This window comes from Ovis canadensis, chromosome 16 (assembly GCF_042477335.2).
Source record: "Ovis canadensis isolate MfBH-ARS-UI-01 breed Bighorn chromosome 16, ARS-UI_OviCan_v2, whole genome shotgun sequence".
In the NCBI taxonomy this organism is placed as follows: domain Eukaryota; kingdom Metazoa; phylum Chordata; class Mammalia; order Artiodactyla; family Bovidae; genus Ovis; species Ovis canadensis.
The window spans coordinates 21,633,661-21,656,059 of record NC_091260.1 but is presented as its reverse complement, the minus strand read 5'-3'; the positions used below and the strand labels follow the sequence as shown (position 1 = coordinate 21,656,059).

Here is a 22,399-nt window from a genome sequence, read left to right as displayed (position 1 = left end):
AAAAGACACTTGCTCCTTGGAAGGAAAGCTATGACAAACCTAGACAGCATGTTAAAAAGCAGACACATTTCGTTGCCTACATATGTCCATATAGTCAAAGCTATGGTTTTTCTGGTAGTCATGTACAGATATGAAAGCTGGGCAATAAAAAAGTCTGAGCGCTGGAAAATTGATGCCTTCGAACTGTGGTGTTGGAAAAGACTCTTGAGAGTCCCTTGGACTGCAAGGAGATCAAACCAATCCTAAAGGTAATCAACCCTAAATATTCGCTGGAAGGACTGATACTGAAGCTGAAGCTCTAATACTTGGGCCCCCTGATGCAAAGAGCTGACTCATTGGAAAAAGACCCTGATGCTGGGAAGGACTGAAGGCAGGAGGAAAAGGGGACGACAGAGGATGAGATGGTTGGATGGCATCACCAACTCGATGGACATGAGTCTGAGCGAGCTCTGGGAGAGAGTGAAGGACAGGGAAGCCTGGCGTGCTGCAGTCTGTGGGGTTGCAAAGAGCAGGACACGATGAGTGACTGAATAGCAGCAGATAGTCAGTGAAGATGCTTTTCCTTTTTTGGGGGTGTGTGTGTGTGTGTGTGTTCCTTTTTATTTATAGCTTATTATGTGATAGTTAAAAGACATAACAAAGTAAAAATTACCTATAGCCTTTTGTTCCAAGATTTTCTTTGGAAATACAAAATTCTTAGTGAGTTCTACTATGTACTTCTGTATCTTGATAGCTTCAATGATACTAACATCAAAGCATCTTTCTCGTGATTAAGTATTCTTTGAAAATAGTTTCAGGATAGGTTTCATGGAATAAGTACGATGTCGCTTTTAGCATTCTCCTTTTGGACATTTAGGTCATTTTCCGTTTCTGTTTTCCTCTGTTCATGAATTATGAGGATCGGTGGTTTAAACCACCATTAATGTGAGTGAAATGCCAGATTAAGAAGGTAGCCCTGTGTGTCTTTCCAGTCATAGATTGAGAAGTTTTTGAAAAAGCTGAAATTGTTTTATTTTTCATTTTGAAAGTAATGAAAACAAATTTATATACAGAATACTACAGAAAATTTGAAATATAAAACAGTAGAGAATTAGCTCAAAACTATTTGCTTCTGCTGTTTTTGTTGTATCTGTAAAATATTTTTTTATATGGCCTAAGGATTTAACTAACTGGAAGGGCTGAGTTGTAATTTAAAAGATATGGGAGGAGTATTTGAGGGGTGAGAAAATGATTTTTTTTTAAGTAATAAGATTTGTTTCTTTCAACCAATCACAGATGTGTTTGAATGACTACTGTTCTGACTGCTGAGCAGTACTCATTCTACGTTTTAATCACTGCTTTCTGCTTTAACAATATCTTGCCAAGAGCTCTACATAATAGTTTTAGTGATCTTGTGTGAAAATTTTAATACGTAGAGGTTATAACTTGTGGTTGAAGTCCTGTTTACCTGTAGAAAAACTGTGTGCATGTATTCTTTTTTTCGTAGTGGTTTTCACTTATTTGTTGAATTCCTATAAAAAATATCTAGAAAATTCCTCACTAGAGGGGCCATTCTTCAAAGCAAAAAAAAAAAAAACTTCAGAATTAGTTTAATGTTTCATCATGTTTTTCAGAGAAGGCAGAATAAAATGAGATGATATCAAACACAAGTCAGTGTTAGGTTTTGCAGTGACTTGTCCTAGGTTACCTGTTAAATGTCAGTAAGAGCTGGAGTAAAGGGAGAATGTAGAAAGGTTGGAAATGATGATGTTCATTAATTTTTGAAGCAGTTTAGAGTGGAGAGGAACCTTAGGCATGAGATTGCTGTTCACATGACAGTGCCTCCTGATCCTTTTCTCCTTCCAGAAAAAATTTTTGATTAAAAAGGAAACTAGGTAAAATCAACTTTTTAATGAATAGTCTGATTGTGTAGCATGCACTCTTAATCTTTTGCCTATTTTCTAGTTCTTTGACTTACCAAAAGTGAAGAATACCCAGGTTTTTAATTTTAGTGTTTAATATACGGTTGCCCTTAAAAGTTCTTTGAAGGAGAAGTATCAGAGCCCAATTAAAATCTATAGGATTTACAGTTTTGTGCTTTTTCATTTTTACTTTCCATGGCTCTCTAAAACCCAGATATGTTGACAGGTCCATTTTCATTCAGATAGGAGTTTCATAGCATTATTAATGCAGTGCACAGTTTTCTTCAGGTGGAAATACTTTGTATTTTGATTGTATTTTATAACTATTAAAAAAATAAAAGCGTATAGTTATGAGATCAGCCAGAAAAGTGAATGTTTTGAGTTGCCAAACTAGCTTTGATGACTTAAACATTTTAACTTGGAATTTCAAGGCTGCCTCACTTGTAGACTGTATGTTGTATGCTCAGTCACTCAGTCGTGTCCGACACTTTGCGACCCTGTGGGCTATAGCCCACCAGGCTCCTCTGTCCATGGGTTTTCCAGTCAAGAATACTGGAGTGGGTTAACATTCCCTTCTCCAGGCGATCTTCTTGACTCAGGGATCAAACCCAGGTCTCCTGCATTCCAGGCGTATTCTTTACCGTCTGAGCCACCTGGGAAGCCGCAAGACTCTATATTAGACCGGAAAAAAATCTGAACATTTTTAGTGACTTGGTGGAATTTTTATAACTTAGTTATCTTTTCAGCTGAATTTCACTTTAATTGATGATTTAGATGTAAAACAATATGCATAAATGATCTCATTTTTATATTGAAAAGAAGCATGCTTTTAATTGTATGCAAAGGAGGAATCTGCATTGATACAAATCAAACTGTTAATTTCAAGAATCTTCAATTAGCGTCTTTAGAAGAAATGATAGGTACTAAGTTGGTCTTCTCTTAATGGATCTGTTAAAAAAAAAAAAATCAAGTTCCAGAAAAACATCTATTTCTGCTTTATTGACTATGCCAAAGCCTTTGACTGTGTGGATCACGATAAACTGTGGAAAATTCTGAAAGAGATGGGAATACCAGAGCACCTGACCTGCCTCTTGAGAAATCTGTATGCAGGTCAAGAAGCAACAGTTAGAACTGGACATGGAACAACAGACTGGTTCCAAATATGAAAAGGAGTACGTCAAGGGTGTGTATTGTCACCATGCTTATTTAACTTACATATGCAGAGTACATCATGAGAAATGCTGGGCTGGAAGAAGCACAAGCTGGGATCAAGATTGCCAGGAGAAATATCAGTACCTCAGATATGCAGATGACACCACCCTCATGGCAGAAAGTGAAGAACTAAAGAGCCTCTTGATGAAAGTGAAAGAGGAGAGTGAAAAAGTTGGCTTAAAGCTCAACATTCAGAAAACTAAGATCATGGCATCTGGTCCCATCACTTCATGGAAAATAGATGGGGAAACAGTGGAAACAGTGGCAGATTTTATTTAGGGGGGCTCCAAAATCACTGCACATGTTGACTGCAGCCATGAAATGAAAAGACTCTTACTTCTTGGAAGGAAAGTTATGACCAACCTAGACAGCATAAAAAAAGCAGAGATACTACTTTGCTAACAACGTTCCATCTAGTAAAAGCTATGGTTTTTCTGGTGGTCATGTATAGATGTGAGAGTTGGACAGTAAAGAAAACTGAGTGCTGAAGAATTGATGCTTTTGAACTGTGGTGTTGGAGAAGACTCTTGAGAGTCCCTTGGACTGCAGGGAGATCCAACCAGTCCATCCTAAAGGAAATCAGTCCTGAATATTCACTGGAAGGACAGATGCTGAAGCTGAAACTCCAATACTTTGGCCACCTCATGCGAGGAGCTGACTCTTTTGAAAAAACCCTGATGCTGGGAAAGATTGAAGGCAGAAGGAGAAGGGGACGACAGAGGATGAGATGGTTGGATGGCATCACCGACTCAATGAACATGAGTTTGGGTAAACTCTGGGAGTTGGTAATGGACAGGGAGGCCTCCTGGCATGCTGCAGTCCATGGGATCGCAAGGAGTTGGACATGACTGAGTGACTGAACTGAACTGAAAGGATCTGTATGATTCTAGACTTCCATCTTTAAAGGATGATGAAACTTTTTCCCACTTCATATTAGGAATTATTAAAAAGATTTTTACACCTGTTTGTATTGGATTATGACAAAATTTTATTTACCCTGGGCACTGTCAGGGGGACTTTCTATGAAAATGTTACCTCTTTGCAGCATGCATTGAGATTGGCAGAGAAAAGATCCTCTCTCAGTCTGAGCCTTCATTGTAATTATCCTTGGATCAGCAGTGGTGTTAGTAGCTGTTCTTGCCAGTTAATACTGAAAATTTCCCTGCTAGAATTGATTATCAATAATATTGATAAATTATTATTTAGTTGGGCTTCACTGGCGGTTCAGGTCGTAAAGAATCCGCCTGCAGTGTGGGAAACTGGGGTTTGATTCCTGGATTGGGAAGATCTTCTGGAGAAAGGAATGGCTACCCACTCTAGTATTCTTGCCTCGAGAACTGCATGGACAGAGGAGCCTGGCTGGCTGCAGTCGATGGGGGTCGCAAAGAGTCCGACATGACTGAGCTGCTTTCACTTCCCTTCGTTGTATAGTTTTTTAGACAACTTTATTGAGATATATTTTGTGTACCATACAGTTTTTCATTTGAAATATAGTTTCATTGTTTTGGTAGTGTTCACAGATATTTGTAAACCATCATCACAGTCAAATTTAAATTACCTCAAAAAGAAATCCTGTACCTTTTATCAACCCTGTCTCATCCTCACCCCACCTCAAGAAACGCACTAATCTACTTTCTGTTTCTCTCTTCTGGCCTTAAATAAGAGTGGAATCATATAGTCTTTTGTGACTAGCTTCTTTCTCTTAGCATAATGTTTTCAAGGTTCATCAATACTATAGCGCGTATCAGTATTTCATTTCTTTTGTGGCTGAATCATATTCCAGTGCATGGGTATATCACATTGCTTATCCATTTGTTAGTTGATGGATGTTTGGGTTGTTTCCATCTTCTGATTATTGTGAGTAATGCTACTCTAAGCATTACAAACATTATAAGCATTTGATATACATTAGTGTACTGACTTGTTTTTGTGGACACAGGTATTTTCTTATGTGTTGATTGAACTAACGACAAAGACACAGTGAGGGAAGGAGAAGGTGGGATGGATTGACAAGTAGCATGGAAACATATCCATTACCAATTTCCCTGGTGGCTCAGATGGTAAAGCGTCTGTCTACAATGCGGGAGACCTGGGTTCGATCCCTGGGTTGAGAAGATCCTCTGGAGAAGGAAACGGCAATCCACTCCAGTACTATTGCCTGGAAAATCCCATGGACAGATGAGCCTGATAAGTTACAGTCCATGGCGTCGCAAAGAGTCAGACATGACTGAGCGACTTCACTTCACCATATGTAAAACAGGCAGGCAGGGGGAATTTGCTGTGTGATGGAGCTCAGACCCGCTCTGTGACAGCCTAGAGGAGTGGGATGGGGTGGGAGGGGGTGGGATGGGGTGGGAGGGGGTGGGATGGGGTGGGAGGGGGTGGGAGGGAGTGGGAGGGGGTGGGAGGGTCAAGAGGGAGGGGACATATGTATAGCTATGGCTGAGTCATGTTGATGATATGGTGGAAACTGACAAAATATTGTAAAGCAATTATCCTCCAATTATAAATAAATTAAAAAAAATTGAAAATAAAGCTCATCACTGATGAGTGAATACCTTCTCTTAAAAACTTAGCTGTTTGGATTTGAGTTTCTTTCTGGGGTTCTAGAATTGATTGCAGTCGTGGTGCAGTCGTGCTGTTATAACTCTGTAAATATACTAACATTTTTTGCATTGTATACTTTAAAAATTTTGTGTCATGTGTGATTTTATATATCATAAAATCTACCCAATATAAGCGTGCAATTCATTGATTTTTAGTAACTTTACTGAATGGTGCAGCCATTATCAGTTTTAGAACATGTTTATCCTCCCAGTGATTAGATTATGCCCGCTTAACAGTTAATACTCTTCTACCCTCAACTCTGTAGATTTGCCTGGTCTTACATTTTGTATAAACGGAATCATACAATATATAGTCTCTTGTGTCTGACTTTCACTTAGTAAAGTGCTTATGAGGTTAATCCATAAGGTCTTATGTGTCAGTATTTGTTAATTTTTATTGCTGGTATGTATTCCATTGTGTGACTCTACCTCATTTTGTCTCTCCATTAATCAATTTGAGACATTTAGGTTGTTCCCAACATTAGATTATTTTTGGATTTTATGAATAATTGCATCATGCTTTTTTTTTTCTCACTTACATTATGTATATCTGGGCAGATTTAAGAGATTAATACTTAAAATTCGACTGCAAGTTTTTAATGCAATTAGAAAACACTATATTTCATTGTCGGATATGCTATCATTTGTTTAAGCAGTAATGTTAAAGGACGTTTTTGAGTTCTGTTTTTTCACAATTATAAACAGTACTGCAGTGAATATTTTTCCACATTTATCTTTGTATGTGTGTTTTTGTGGTATAGATTTCTAACTGTGGAATTGCTGGACTAAGGCCATGAAAATTTACAGTTTTAGTGAAATACTGAAGACCAGAAAACACCTTTAGTTATAATTCTACTTGATAATAAAACTGTTGTCTATTTGCTTGTACATTTGTGTATTTGTAGTTAGCTAAGAAAAAGCAAGCTCTACTTGCTTGAGTTAACAGAATATGTTAAGGTAAATTTTTTTGTGTGTCAGAAAAAAACATACTACCAAAGGGAAATGGTCCCCGATGGGGTTAAATTGGATTTGGGATTAACATGTACATACTACTGCATATGAAATAACCAACAGGGACCTACTGTATAGCACTGGGAACTTTATTCAGTATTCTGTAATAACTTATATGGGAAAATAATCTGAAACAGAATATGTGTATGTGTAACTGAATCACTTTGCTATACACCTGAAACTAACACAGCACTGTAAATCAATTGTACCCCAATATAAAAGAAAAATTAATTTAAAGGAAATTATAGGAACATACCCACTTCAAGGTCTAAGATGATAAAATGGATATGTAATTCAGAAATATTTCTTGTTATTTTACTTGTCTTTGAATTAGAATAAAAACATTCAGTTCAGTTCAGTCGTTCAGTCGTGGCCGACTCTTTGCGACCCCATGAATCGCAGCACGCCAGGCCTCCCTGTCCATCACCAACTCCCGGAGTTCACTCAGACTCACGTCCATCGAGTCGGTGATGCCATCCAGCCATCTCATCCTCTGTCATCCCCTCCTCCTCCTGCCCCCAATCCCTCCCAGCATCAGAGTCTTTTCCAATGAGTCAAGTCTTCACATGAGGTGGCCAAAATACTGGAGTTTCAGCTTTAGCATCATTCCTTCCAAAGAACACCCAGGGCTGATCTCCTTCAGAATGGACTGTTGGCAGCTATTAAAAGATTAATTAGAACTTGCATGGAAGTACTTGTAGTTTTAAGAAAACTGGTTAATCTCAAATGGTGACAGAATTATGAGTTAGGATTGCTAGTTTCAAGAGTGGTCTTCCCCATCTCCCCAGAATTTCCAGTTTTTTTCAGGGGAAGATACTGCAGCCACACGTGTCTAGCCCTGAGCTCTAGTGCTCCGTCTCCTGCTGTGTTTCACCTGGGTATAGATGTGTGTGTGTGTAATACACTGTCATCTCTTATCAAAAGCTATAAAGCAAGTTTTGATAAAGTAATAGTAGGCTTAGGTTCTTTTTTGGTACTTACCTTTGAACACTTCTCTTTAAGATACATGTATATTTGTGTGTGTGTGTGTAGAGATAGAGCCACTTGAAGTATTAAAATTTTTGCTTAGTTTTACCAAAGAAAAGTTAATGATCCATTAAATATTTGCGTAACAGGTTTGTGAAATTAAGAAAACAGTGCCTAGAATTGGGCGTTTTTACACTTTTTAGAGCATCAAATGAGTGAGTGGGCTTCCCACGTGGCTCAGTGGGTAAAGAACCTGCCTGCAGTGCAAGAGACACCAGAGATACGGGTTTGATTCCTGGGTGGGGAAGATCCCCTGAAGGAGAGCAAGGCAACCCACTCCAGTATTCTTGCCTGGAGAGTCCTGTGGACAGAGGAGCCTGGCAGTCTATAGTCCATAGGTTGCAAAGAGTTAGACATGACTGAACACAGCGTAGCACCAGCTTATTTCTAATTTGAATATGCATAACCACTGTGTGACTTCACTTTCTTTTCACTTTCCTGCATTGGAGAAGGAAATGGCAACCCACTCCAGCGTTCTTGCCTGGAGAATCCCAGGGATGGCGGAGCCTGGTGGGCTGCCATGTCTGGGGTCGCACAGAGTCGGACACGACTGACATGACTTAGCAGCAGCAATGAATATGCATAACACACGTTGGGAACCTGACTTAGAATTATGTGCCAGTGAGTACTGGCAGTTGTCAGGGAAGGTTTTTGGGGACTGAGAGCTCCAGACTGTGGATTTCATGATTTTAGATTTCAGATTTGTTTTTCTTTCAGGGTTCATGACTATATTATGGGAGTTGGTGGATAGTTTAATTATTTGTAGTTTCTGTAGTATATTCAGGTAAATCTCCAATCTTGGAGATTTCAGGTTCTTGATTATTTTGTCTGTAATTTTATTTACTAGTCTTCATGTTGCTTTTTTTGCTTGCTATAGACTAGAGATAATGGTTACCTCAGAGAATATTATTTTGGCTGGAATAAATTTGCATGAAAACCCAGAGAAAGTAAAGAACTAAAGTTAGATCATAATTTATTTTAAATGTGAAAAATTATAGAAGCAAAAATGGATGTGTTTAGATTTATAGAAGAACTGGAGAAGGAAATGGCACTCCACTCCAGTACTCTTGCCTGGAAAATCCCATGGATGGAGGAGCCTGATAGGCTGCAGTCCGTGGGGTCGCACAGAGTTGGACACGACTGAAGCGACTTAGCAGCAGCAGCAGCAAATTTATAGGAGACTGTAGTTTTATATCCTTGATAAAATGGAAATGGATGTTCAGAATGCTAGGGATATTGTTTGTATTATCTCATTACATATATTTTAATTTTTTGTAAATGTAACAGTCTGATTACTTGCTATACTAGCTGACAGGTTTATTAGGAATCACTTCAAAATAGCCGGAAGTGTCTATAATATGTTTCCTGTTTTTGTTGAACTGTGGAAAACTAAGTCTCAGATTGCATAATACTTGCTTTTGGCATTACTTTCTATTTCCAACAAATATGTTCACTTCTTCTTATTATCACTAAGTGAAGTGAAGTGAAGTCGTTCATTCGTGTCCGATTCTTTGCAACCACATGGACTGTAGCCTACCAGGCTCCACCGTCCATGGGATTTTCCAGGCAAGAGTACTGGAGTGGGCTGCCATTTCCTTCTCCAGGAGATCTTCCCAACCCAGGGACTTGATCACTAAAGAAAAACTAAAACTGCTGATTGTAAAAAGAGTTGTTGAACTTAGTTGATACTCTTTCATTTCACCCATAAAATCTCTATTTCTAATGTTTTCTTTGTTATTGCTCGCTAATTTAAATTTGTATTGGATTAAATGGCTCTAAGATTTTCTAGGGTTCTATAATAGTCTGGTTCTGTTAATTTTCCATTAGTTGAGGTCACGGGGTTGCAAAGAGACACAACTGAGTGACTAACACAGCCAGTAGTCTGTTACTGCTCTTTTATTAGGATTTTACCTCCTTTCTCATATCTCAAGTTTACTGAAAGACTTATATTAGCGATTATAAAGTGCTTTGTGGTGTTTAGTGCTTATGTGATTAGTAGATGCTGTTTTGACTCAGAAATCAAGATTTAGTTATTTTAAAGTGTAGACTCTGAGTTAAATAATCAGGAATCCCTCAATATAGGTAAAGGGATTGACATGGGATTTAGTAATGGTCCATGTTTATCTTTCCTAAATTCAGTTCAGTTCAGTTCAGTTGCGCAGTTGTGTCCGCCTCTTTGCGACCCCATGCACTAAAGCACGCCAGGCTTCCCTGTCCGTCACCAACTCCCAGAGCTTGCTCAAACTCATGCCCATTGAGTCGGTGATAGCATCCAACCATCTCATCCTCTATCATCCCCTTCTCATCCTGGCTTCAATCTTTCCCAGCATCTGGGTCTTTTCTAATGAGTCAGTATCAGGTGGCAAAAGTATTGGAGTTTCAGCTTCATCATCTGCCCTTCCAATGAATATTCTGTATTAATTTCCTTTAGGATTGACTGGTTTGAGTCCAAGGGACTCTCAAGAGTCTTCTTCAACACCACAGTTCAAATGCATCAGTTCTTTGGTGCACAGGTTTTTTTATGGTCCAACTCTCACATCCATACATGACTACTGGAAAAACCATAGCTTTGACCAGACAGACCTTTGTCAGCAAAGTAATGTCTCTGCTTTTTAATATGCTGTCTAGGTTGGTCATAGCTTTTCTTCCAAGGAGCAAGCCTCTCTTAATTTCATGGCTGCATTCACCATCTACAGTGATTTTGGACCCCAAGAAAATAAAGTCCTAAATCACACTGCATTTTTTTTAAATTTCAAATGTGTTTCATTAATATGTGCTTAATGGTGATTATAGAGTATGTATATGTATGTTGTATATATATGTGTATGTAATGTACAGTTTATCAAAGCCTATAGTATTCCTTTGATACAGTTTAAAATACAGTGAGGAGCAATGCTTAACTTAAGGAAAACAGTTCATTTGAACATTGGAATTGCATAGTAGTTTTGCTTAAGTAATTTTGATCTCTTTTGTTAAACTAAAAATCTTTTTAAATTTTAGGGGGAAAAGAATAGTGGCTTTGACGTCCTTTACCATAATATGAAACATGGACAGATATCGACAAAAGAACTAGCAGATTTTGTAAGAGAAAGGTATGTATTTTTTAATAAGTCATTTAGTAATTCATCATTGAGAAACATTTCAGAATATGAATAATTGAGAAAATTTTTAGTTGGATTTGAACAAAAGTAATCAACTACTCTTTTTAAAAAGTATACTCTACACTGTAAAGTAGTGGTTCTCTGTCATCTGTACACTGCGGACTAAGTAGTGGCTCTCAGTGGCATTGATCTGGTTTGCAGATCACTGCTTGAGAATATTATCTATATATTTCTTATTAAATATGCTAGCAAGGTGATAAAACAGGAATTTTGTAGGGTGAGAATTACTGTTTCTTTAAACAAGTCTGTCATTAAACATACTAAAATAACTTGAAAAGACTTAAGTTTTCTGAATTTGTCATTTAGCTATATATAGTTTTATGACTTTTATTTTTAAAAATCCTTAATTATGTGTTTTTAGATTGTGCAAGTTTATAAAATATAGTTTTCTTTAATACTCTTAGAATATAATAGTCAATTAAAAACTGTTAGTATCGGCATAATTTAATTTGATTAAGGCTATTTTGTGGCTGGTCCTACTTGGTAATTTTTATGTGAACACATTTAAAATGTTTTCCTTGCTAATATAGGGATATGTTGCCTTTAGATACAATATGCCATTCATTTATTCTTTCCATATATATCCCACATCTGCTGTGTGTCGGGGAATGTGGCGATAAGGATTCAGCTTCTGCCTTCTTGGAGTTTATCAACTTGTAGCAATTGAGGAACTAGGTAACATTAGACAAATCCTCTTTGACTTCCAGCTTTCTGCTGCAGTTGAAAGGGGGACCATAAGCCCTAAGTGCTGTGGATAAAGTTGTCCCTAACTGACACACTTTCCATCACTAGAAAGAGTAAAAGGAGGGACAGTGGAACTCTGCATCCCCTGGCCCATCCTCGAGCCTCCATCTCGGCCAGCACTTACATCGCTGCTATAATTATCTACCTTGCTACCAACAGGGCAGTTGTAATTATGCCTTTTAGTCCTGTTTGTGTTGGTTACTATAAGAAGTCCAGGACTCCTGGGTCATCCTTCTTTGTTCAGAATCTGACCCATGAATGTTTCTGTGGGCATTGAGAAAACACCTCCTTCCACCTGACCGCTGCTGCCTTATTTTTCTGCACAGCACTTAATAGCCACCTGATATGAGTGATATTTTACTTATTTAGCCTGTCTCTCCCCACTAGAATATAAACCCCACAAGAACAGGGTTTTGTTTTTTTTGCTTTTTTGCTTATTCATTGTCTTGCACTTAGGATAGAGCTTGGCCTTGGTAGGCCCTCAGGAAACATTTTTTGATAGAATGCATTTCTAACAGCACTGTCCTGATCCAAGCTATCATCATTGTTGCTTGGACTGTAGCAATAGTGCCTAACTGTCGTATCTACATTCATTATTATTCTCCTGCAGTTTATTCTCTGTACTGCAATTGGAGGTTTCTTTTTCAGACTACAGTTTGAAAGTTCAAAGTGAAGTCTTTCAAAGTTCAGTTTGTTACTTCTGTGGAAACCACTTCAGAGGCTTCCCATTGCTCTTAGGAGGCCTACATGGTATGACCCCAAATTGCCTTTCAAACTTAGCTCACACCAGACTTATGTTTCTTTAGACTCCTTTTTCCTCTCTGGAAACACTGGCTATTTTATTGACAGGTTTTTATGAATCAAAGTTTTATGTATGCTTAGTCCTTATTTATACGTACTGACCTTAGAGGTCAGCAGTGTATTAATACTCACCTTTCCAGGAATGCCTTTCCTAATCTCTTTGACTAGGTCAAAATCACCTTTTATAATCTCTCTCAAGATCACATATCTCATTATAGTATTCAAAAAATGTTGTAATTTCTTACTTTTCTTACTTGTTTCTATGTTCTCCTATAAGGGAAACAGTATACAATATTCTGTCGTATCCCAGTGCCTAGCAGAGAGCCTGAAACAACCTGATACTCATATTTCTTGAAGGAGTGAATGAGAAGGAAAAGAAGAAACGATATGCACACAGAATATGCTATCCACTAAGAATTTGTGTGTGTGTGTGTGTGTGTGTCCTAAGTCACTTCAGTCGTGTCCGACTCTTTGCGACCCTATGTACTTAATAGGGTCTTTGCCAGCCTGCTCGGTTCCTCTGTCCATGGGGTTCTCCCAGCAAGAATACTGGAGTGTGTAACTGCCCTCCTCCAGAGATCTTCCCAACCCAGGGATTGAACCTGCCTTTTTTACATCTCCTGCACTGGCAGGCGAGTTCTTTACCACTAGCGCCACCTGGGAAGCCCAAGGATTTGCATACACTATCTCGTTTAACTGTGGAAACTCTAGGTCTCATTTTATAGATAAGACAGTGGGGGCCCAGAAAGGTTAAATAACTTCTTCAGCTAATCATTCAGACTTTCTTTCTCTCATGCCCTTGTAATTCTTTCCTCCCCTCTTCCATGCTTCCTTCCTTTCTCTTTCCTTTCTCCTTTGCTCCTTTCTTTCTTTTCCTTCTCTCCCTCCCTCCCCTCCCTACAGCTTTATTGAGGTATAATTGACGCACAACATATTGCATATATTTAAAGCGTAGAGTTCGATACATTTTGACATATACATATACTCATGACCATCACCACAAACAAGATAGTAAACATATTTATCTTTCCTTGGTAATTCCTTCTCTCCCCACCCTGCCATCCATAAGCTAATACTAGTTTGCTTTTGATACTTAGGTTAGTTTGCATTTTCTAGTATTTTATCTGAATGGAATCATGCAGGATATACTTAGTTGTCCAGTGCTTTCACTCAGTATAATTATTTTGAGATTGGTCCATGTTGTTGCATGCGTCACTAATTTATTGTTTGCTATTGAGTAGTGTTCCATTTATGGATATATGGTAATTTTATCTGTCAAAGGAAGTAAGTTATGCCTATTTTTTGAACTTTCAATTAATTCTGTAGAAGGTATTTTTTCTGACTTCTGTTATTCAGCACTGTTGTGAGATTCATTTGTGTTGAATTTACTTATAATGCTGTTTAATTTCAAATTATGTAAATATACTGAATGTATTTATCTATTACTCTTGACAGACATTTGGGATGTTTCCAGGTTTTTGCTGTTACAAGTAATACTGCTTTGAATATTCTTGAACATGTGTCTCAGTGTACATATATTTATATTAGTTAATTACCCTGGCGTAGAATTTAACAGGACGCCATGGGCAGAGGAGCCTGGTGGGCTACACCCCATGGGGTCACAAAGAGTGGGACATGCCTGAGCGACTAATGCTTTCAATTTCACTTTCATTTACCCTGGAGTAGAATTGCCAAGTCTTAGAGTATATATATGTTCAACTCTAGTAGATAGTGCCAAAGAATTTTCCAAGGTGGTTGAACCAATTTACAGCAGCAGCAGCCTTGTTGGAGAGTTCCAGCTGCTCTATGTCCTCAGCAACACTTGGTTTTATCTATCTTTTTATTTGAGCCATACTGATAAGTAGTACTCATTGTGGTTTTAACTTGTATGTCCCTGATGAATAATGAAATTGAACATCCTTTCATATATAATTGGCATGTTTTCTTTAATGAAGTATCTGTTCATCTTTTGCCTATTTTTCTGGTTTTTCTTTCCTTTTAAAAAATACATTGAAAAAAATTCTTATATATTCTAGATAAAAGCAATTTGTCAGTTATTTGTTGCAGATTTGCATAAACATGCTTGAATTTTATATTTTGATTTTTATGTCCAGCAGCCTGGGAGTTCTTACTTATTCTGGCAGTTTTATTTATCTGTAGATTCTTTTGGATTTTCTGTGTGTTCCACCGCCTTGTGAAAATGACAGTCTGCCTCTCCCTTTTTAATCAGTGGACGTTTTCTTCGGTCTCTTATTGCGCTGGCATACACCTCCAGTGCAGTGCTGAGCAGAGATGGGGATGAGAGGCGCCCTAGCCTTGTCTCCAGTCCCGCATCACACTCAGATACTTATTCCAGTGCTGCTCCCTACTGTCCGTCAGATTGTGGAAATTCTACTTATTGTTTTGTAAGGCTTTTGTTTTCCTTTTCAAGAAAATCGTGAATGGATGTTTTCTTTGTTTTTATTTCGTTAATCTGAATTACATTGAATTTTGAACTTTCTAGTCCTGATGTAAGCCAAATTTAGTGGAGATGTATTAATCATTTTTATACATTAGTAGAGCTGTTTGCTGCTATTTTATTTTGTATTTTTGCATCTATATTTATGAGTGAGATTGACCTGGAAATTTCCTTTCTCTAAATGTCCTTCTTAGGTTTTGCTAATCAAGATGTGTTGGCATCATAAAATGAGTTGGGGTATATTCCTTGATTTTGTATTCTCTGGAAAAAATTTGTGGAAGATTGTAGTTTCTTCTTTATGTGTTTTATAGAATTTGCTGGTAAAACCACCTGGGCTTGAAATTGTCTTTGTAGGAAAGTTTTAAATCATGTATATAATTTTTAAAATAGTTACAGGACTATTCAGATATTGAGTTTGGTAAGTTGTACTTTAAGGAGTTTTCCCTTGTGTAAATTTTCAAATATATTGGCAAAAAGTTTTTCTTATATTCTTTAGAGAACTTTTAAAATTGTCTACAGGATCTATACTGATGTCTTACTTTTTATTCCCGATACTGGTTATATGTGTCTTCTCCCTTTTTTCATGATCAGTCTCATTGGATGTTTGTTGGTTTTAATAGTTTTTATGAAGAACCAGTTATTAACTTTGCTGATCTCTTTTTATATATTTTCTGTTTTGTTAACGTCTGTTCTTTATTTCCTTAAACTTTGTGTTCAATTTGCTGTTCTATTGCTAAATTTTGGGGAATGGATGCTTAACTTAATAATTTTCAACTTTTTTCTTTCCTGATATATTCATTTAACTGTGTATTTCCCTCAAGCCTTGCTTTTGTTGTACTCTATTATTTTTGAGAAATAGGATTTTCATTGTACTTTGTTTAAATATGTATTTAAAGTTTCATTGTGTTTTCTTTCTTACCTCTGTGGGTTATTCAGAAGTGTTATTTCTTAATTTTCAAATATGTATTCATTTTTAAAGGTATATTTTTTCTTTTTCAAGCTTAATTGCATTGTGGTTAGAGAACATACTCTGTATGATTTCAGTGTTTTGAAATTTGTTGACACTTAATTTATGGACCAGGATAGAGTCAATTTTAGTAAATATTTTTACCTACCTGAAAGTATGTTGCATTTGCTGGATATCAAGTTCTCTATATATTATGGTAAATTTGTGAATTCTGCTCTTCCAATTCTAATATATTCTCATTGTTTTTTGTTTTTTTAATCCTGCTCATTTTATCAGTCTCTGAAAGAGCTGTTTTGAAAATCTCATATGTAGATTATGAATGTTCATCTATGTAGTTCTGCCACTTTTTACTTTGTATATTTGGGGCCGTATGGATAGAAATTTAGAACTAGTACATCTTCAGGTAAATTGAACTTAAAAAAAAAATTCATTCTAAAGTGCCCTATTATATCTCTAGCAGTGTTTTTTTGTGCTGAAGTCTTCTTTATTTAAAGTTTCATCTTTTTGCATTTAGTATTTGCGTGATATTTGTATTTTTTTCCTTACCTGTATTGTTGTGGTGTAGATGTGTTTCTCGTTTGTTTTTAAAGCCATTTTCACAATCTTTATTCTTTAATTGGATCATTTAGTCCTTTACATCAGTGTATTTCCAGATATATTTAGGCTCAAATTTGTTGTGTCAGAGGCTGTCAGACTTTCTGTGTAAAGGCTTTTTGTTTGATTTGGTGTCTGTTGCAGCTATTCAGCTCTAGTGTTTGTTGTTGTCATTGCTGTTTTAACGTATGTATTTGTTTGGCTGCACTGGGTTTTAGTTGTGGCATGTGGGATCTAGTTTGCTCACCAGGGATCCAGTCCAGGCCCCCTGCATTGGGAGCTCAAGAGTCTTAGCCACTGGACCACCTGGGAAGTCCCTCTGTTCTTTAATACAAAAGCAGCTATGACCAACATGTAAATAAATGAGTACGGATGTGTTCTAATAAACTTTAGCTATGAAAACCAACAATTGGCCAGATTTGCTGATGGTGCTGCAGTTTGCCAATCTCTTTACTATTTTAACATTTTTTTCTGTTTATCTTACTTCATATTTCGTCCTTCTCTTTCTTGTCTTTTGGCCTTAAATATTTTTTATTCTATTACATTTTTTCCTTCTCTCACCTTAGAATTAATAGCCTTGTTTTTTAGTGGTTAACCTAGAGATAGTAACATACTTCCTTGATGTATTAATTTCTAGTAATAATTGCTACTTTTATGATCTTCCTGAAATGCAGGAACCTGAGAACACTACCACCTCCTGACTTAGATGCTTCATCTTCCATTAGTGAGTACGTGTGTTTAATTTTTTACTCTGGAAATTAAAAGTTTTCTATTTTTAAAACACTTTTTATTATGGAAATGTATACTTATATGCCATTTTTGTGTGTATTTCTTTACCTTTTTATTATAAACCACTAAGTAATGAACTAGTTTCAACAGTTTTTAGTATTTTTACAGTCCTGTTTAAAACAGTTCTCTGACCTCAAATTACTACCTGTCCATAGACACTTATGTGTAAGTGTCCATAGATACTTATGTATGTATCTCTAACAGCTAATGATTTAGAGGACAATAATATTACCCAGGTAACAAAATTAATGATAATTAAATATTTTAAATATCTAGTTCACTTGTTCTAGTCAGGTGGTTATGTTTTTTTATATGTTTTGTATAGTCATTTTTTAGATTTGTTATTTTACTTTTCCTCTGATGCTTTTGTCCTGGATCGCTTTTCTTATTTTTAAAAAACATCTTTTAATACCCCTTAATGTGGATTTTCTGGTGATAAATTCTCAGTTTTTGTTGGTCATATCTTTAATTTATCTTCATTTAAGAAACTTTTTGTTATGGACACTTTCAAACATGAAATATTAGGGTAAAGGAAAATGTTAAAACTATGAATATGCAATTAGCATGTTCTAGGATGTGGGACCCTCTACAGAACAAATAATTTGGTTCCTTCAACATCAAAAAAACAGTAAGGAAAGGGTGAGGAAAGCTACAGATAAAGAGACTCAGAAATCACATCAGTTAAACAATGTACAAATCTTGCTGTGGTCCTGACTGGAAAAATCAATTACATGTACTGTGTGTGTATATGACAGTTGAGGAAAACTGAGCACTGACTGGCGATCTGGTGACACTGGAGAACTAATACTATATTTTTAGATAAGGTAACATACTGTGGTTCTGTTTTTGAAATTGCCCTTATCTTTCACAGACACATCTGAAATGCTAATGGATGAAATGCAACGTCTTTGAGTCTGAGATCTGCTTTATAACAGTTCAGTAGTAGTGGTATGGAACAGATAGAACAAACCTGGCTATGGTTTAACCATGCTGAAGCACAGAGATTGCACATGGAAGTTCACTATATTAAGATCCTAGCTTCTGAGTAAGCTTCATACATGTTTGAAAGTGTTCATAATAAAAAGTTTCTTAAATGAAGGTAAATTAAAGATAAGACCAACTAACAAAAACTGAGAATTTATCACCAGAAAATCCACATTAAGAGGTATTAAAAGATGTTTTTTAAAAAGAAGAAAGGCGATCCAGGACAAAAGCACCAGAGGAAAAGTAAAATAATTTTAATAAGTCTAAAAAATGACTATACAAAACATATAAAAAAATAACCACCTGGCTTGAACAAATAAACTAGACATTAAAAATATTTAATTATCATTAATTTTGTTAGCTAGGCAATATTATTGTCCTCTAAATCATTAGCTGTTAGAGATACATACATAAGTGTTTATGGACAGGTAGTAATTTAATGTCAGAGAACTGTTTTAAACAAGACTGTGAAAATACTAAAAACTGTTGAAACTATATTACAATTCATTACTTAGTGGTTTATAATAAGAAGCTAAAGAAACACACACAAAAATGGCATATAAGTGTACATTTCCACAATAAAACGTGTTTTAAAAATAGAAAACTTCTAATTTCCAGAGTAAAAAATTACACATACTCATAATGGAATACAAAGCATCTAAGTCAGGAGGTGGTAGTATTCTCAGGTTCCTGCGTTTTTAGGAAGATGATAAAAGTACCAATTATTACTAAAAATTAATACATCAAGGAAGTATGTTACAATCTCTAGGATAACCACTAAAAAAATGAGGCTATTACTTCTAAGGTGAGAGAAGAAAAAAATGTAATAGAATAAAATGTAGCAACTAGATAAAATTCAGTTCAATATTTTGATGAGACTACTTCGTCGGCAATACGTATACTTCCATCAGAGACATACAGTATTTTGTTTGGTTTTATCTCTTTCATGATGTTAGTAGCCATTGATGGTCATCACCTAGATCCATTGTTTTATTAAGGGTTTACTTTCATTTGTATTTTTGCTGGGTATAGTATTCTAGTTGGAAGATTTTTTTTGTTATTTTTTAGGAGCAGTTTTAGATTTGCAACAAAATTGATAGCCAGGCTCCTCTGTCCCTGGAATTCTCCAGGCAAGAATACTGGAGTGCGTTTCCAATTCCTTCTCCAGGGGATCTTCCTGACTCAGGAATCGAACCTGGGTCTCCTGCATTGCAGGCAGATTCTTTACTGACTGAGCCACCAGGGAAGCTGAAATTGAAAGGAGGTTTTGTGTGTGTCCCCGTCCCCAGACACGTAGCCTTTCCATCATCAACATTACTCATCAGAATGAGACTTTTTTTTTTTAACCACGAATGAATCCACATTGATACATCACAATCATCCAAAATCCGTAGTTTACCTTGGGGTTCAGTCTTGGTGTTACCCATTCTATGGGTTGGTCAATGTATGATGACATATACCCATCATTATAATGTTCTGCGGAATATTTTCACTTGTCTAGAACCCTTTGTCTTCTGTTTTAATGTTTCCATGGTTTTGCCTTTTCGAGAATGTCATATGTGTAGTTGACTCTTTAACACAGAGTTTAGGGGTGCCAACCCTCTGTGTAGTTAAATATCATGTATATTTTTACAGTGGACACTTCATATCTGCAATTTTGTATCCATGGACTCAAACAGCTGTGGATCATTTAGTAATCTGTGTATAAGTGGTCCCACATAGTTCACACCTGTGGTGCTCAAAGGTCAGCTGTAGTCGGAATCGGACGGTATGTGATAATAGCATTCTTAGGTTGGCCTGTTTTCACTTAGTAATATGCTGAGTAATGTTCCAGTGTCTGGATGTGAATTATTTATCCATTATTTATCCATTCTATCTGTTCTACTGAAGGACAGACATCTTGGTTGCTTTTCAGTTATGAATAAACCTACTGTAACCATTCTTGTGCGTGAACATAAGTTTTCAACTCCCCTGAGTACATAGCAAAGAACGCAATTGCTAGATTGTGAGGTAAGAGTCTTGTGAAGTGGCTGTACTATTTTGTGTTCTCACCAGCAGTGAAAGAGAATTTCTGTTGCTCCACATCCTTGCTGTTGTCAGTGTTCTAGACTGGCCATTCTAATAGATACATAGTGGTGTCTTGTTTTAATTTACGTTTCCCTGATGACATGTGATGTAGAGCATCTTTTCATATGCTTGTCTGTCGTCTGTATGTTATCTTTGGTGAAGTGTCTCTTAAAGTTTTTGGCACATTTTTTAATCAGGTTGTTTTCTTACTGTTGAGCTTTAAGAGTCAACTATATTTGGGATAATGTGTTTTTTTTTTTCTCATTCTTTTGCAAATAATTTATCCCAGTCTGTGGCTTGTCCTCTTATTTTCTTGACATCTTTCACAGAGCTGGTTTTTATTTTAATGAAGTCCAACTTATCAGTGAATTCTTTCCTAGATTGTGTCTTTAGTGATTTATCTAAAAAGACATCACCATAGCCAACGTCATCTAAGTTTTCTCCTATGTTATTTTCCATGAGTTTTATGGTTTTGCATTTTACTAGATTAAAAAAAATTCTTCAAAGATTATTGCATTGTACTGTTTAGATGTTAGCTGTCAGTCTTAATTAATTGTTCCTTTGAAGGTAACATTTGGGAAGGGTTTAGCTGCTTTTAGATTTTCTTTTTGTCTTTGACCTTCCCCAGTTTTACTGTGATGTGACTTATCTTTTTATTTTTTATTAATGTGTACATATCTTTTTATTTGTCCTCTTAGGATTTGTTGGGCTAACTTGAACCTGTGGTTTGATAGCTTTTATCAGTTTTGGAAAATTCTTCAGCATTATCTCTTGTAGATGTTTCTTCTGACCTGTTCTTACTTTCTTTACATGTCAGACATTTTTGCATTGTCCTTTGTCTTTTATTTTTCTTTTCTGTTTCCCAGTCTTTTGTTTCATTGAGCTTTTTTTTTTAAGTTAATTTTTGTTGGATTGTAGTTGATTTTACAATATTATATTTTAGTTTATGTTTCACTGAGCTTTAAACCAGAATAGATTCTTCTCACCTCTCTCTAGTTTACCAGTTCTCACTGCAGTGTATTGGAGATTGGAAACAGGAACCCACTCCAGTATTCTTGCCTGGAGAATCCCATGGACAAAGGAGCCTGATGGACTTTAGTCCATGGGGTCACAAAGAGTCAGACACGACTGAGTGACTAACACACACTACAGTGTATTAAATCTACAGTTTAACTGCATCTGTTGAGGTATTAATTTTGGTTATTGTATTTTTCAGATATAGAATTTATATTTTTGTAATGCATAAACTCAAAAAAGTCTGAGCTTTATAATATTAACATTTGGAACATTGTTAAATTTGTTTCTGCTGATTGTTCATCTTATCTTCTTTCTTTGTGTGCCTGGTGGTTGTTGGAATGTGTTTAAGATAACCATGCAGGGTCCAGTATCAGAGTTTGAAAAGATAAGTTTGTAGTCACTTTGAGAGCTTTCCTACTTATGGTTCATCCTTAACTCCTTATGCTTACTCTTTGGATCTCAACTTAAAGGATATGGATTTTCTCATGCTTCCCACCTGTGGCAAGTCTGAAGCTAGTTTTATATCCCTTACCTTGTGAGGCTTTGCTCCATTTCTCAGTCTTAGCTGCCTCTTCTAGATGCCCCAGGGAAAAGCTGCCCTACATATCTGTCTCTCTCTGGATAGCCTCCTCTTGGATCTTGGCTGACTGATTCTTAACTGGTCTTTAGTTCTCTGATGCCCTTTAGGCATACCCCCCACCTCTCCTACTTTTCTCCTTTCTCATTGGAAGGTTTTTAGATCAACTTGCTATTACTGGAAATTGAACTATTTTTTCCTTGTTGTTTAACTTATTCACTGATATATTATTTCTGTATTAACTTTTAAAAAATTATCAAAGTACTACTCTTGTAATATAGTATATTAAAAAGACACGTACAAGTTTAAAGAAGCAGGAAAAAAATCACAGGGCTGTCAATGAGAGTCAGCTGCTATTAATAGTTCCTTTTTTTAAAAAAGTTTTTGTGGGGTTGGGTTTGGGGAAGAGTTTGGAGGTAAGCTTATTTTGGATATTCTGAGTTTGAGGTGATTAAAATATCTAGGTAGAGTTATGCTTGAGGCA

The 22,399-nt window shown here is 36.4% G+C and overlaps 1 protein-coding gene across 3 annotated transcripts in view; it reads left to right on the top strand.

Annotated features, from left to right (window-relative positions):
- The window catches only part of FCHO2 (FCH and mu domain containing endocytic adaptor 2), a 119,376-nt gene that overhangs the window by 9,127 nt on the left and 87,850 nt on the right, over positions 1-22,399 (top strand). For 2 of the 3 annotated variants that reach the window (XM_069556192.1, XM_069556193.1), the window contains exon 2: positions 10,757-10,848. In XM_069556192.1, coding sequence (XP_069412293.1) covers positions 10,757-10,848 — 92 coding nt within the window. Of the gene's footprint in view, positions 1-10,756; positions 10,849-21,148; positions 21,509-22,399 lie in introns of those variants that run through there. The other variant, XM_069556194.1, reaches the window with a different exon arrangement.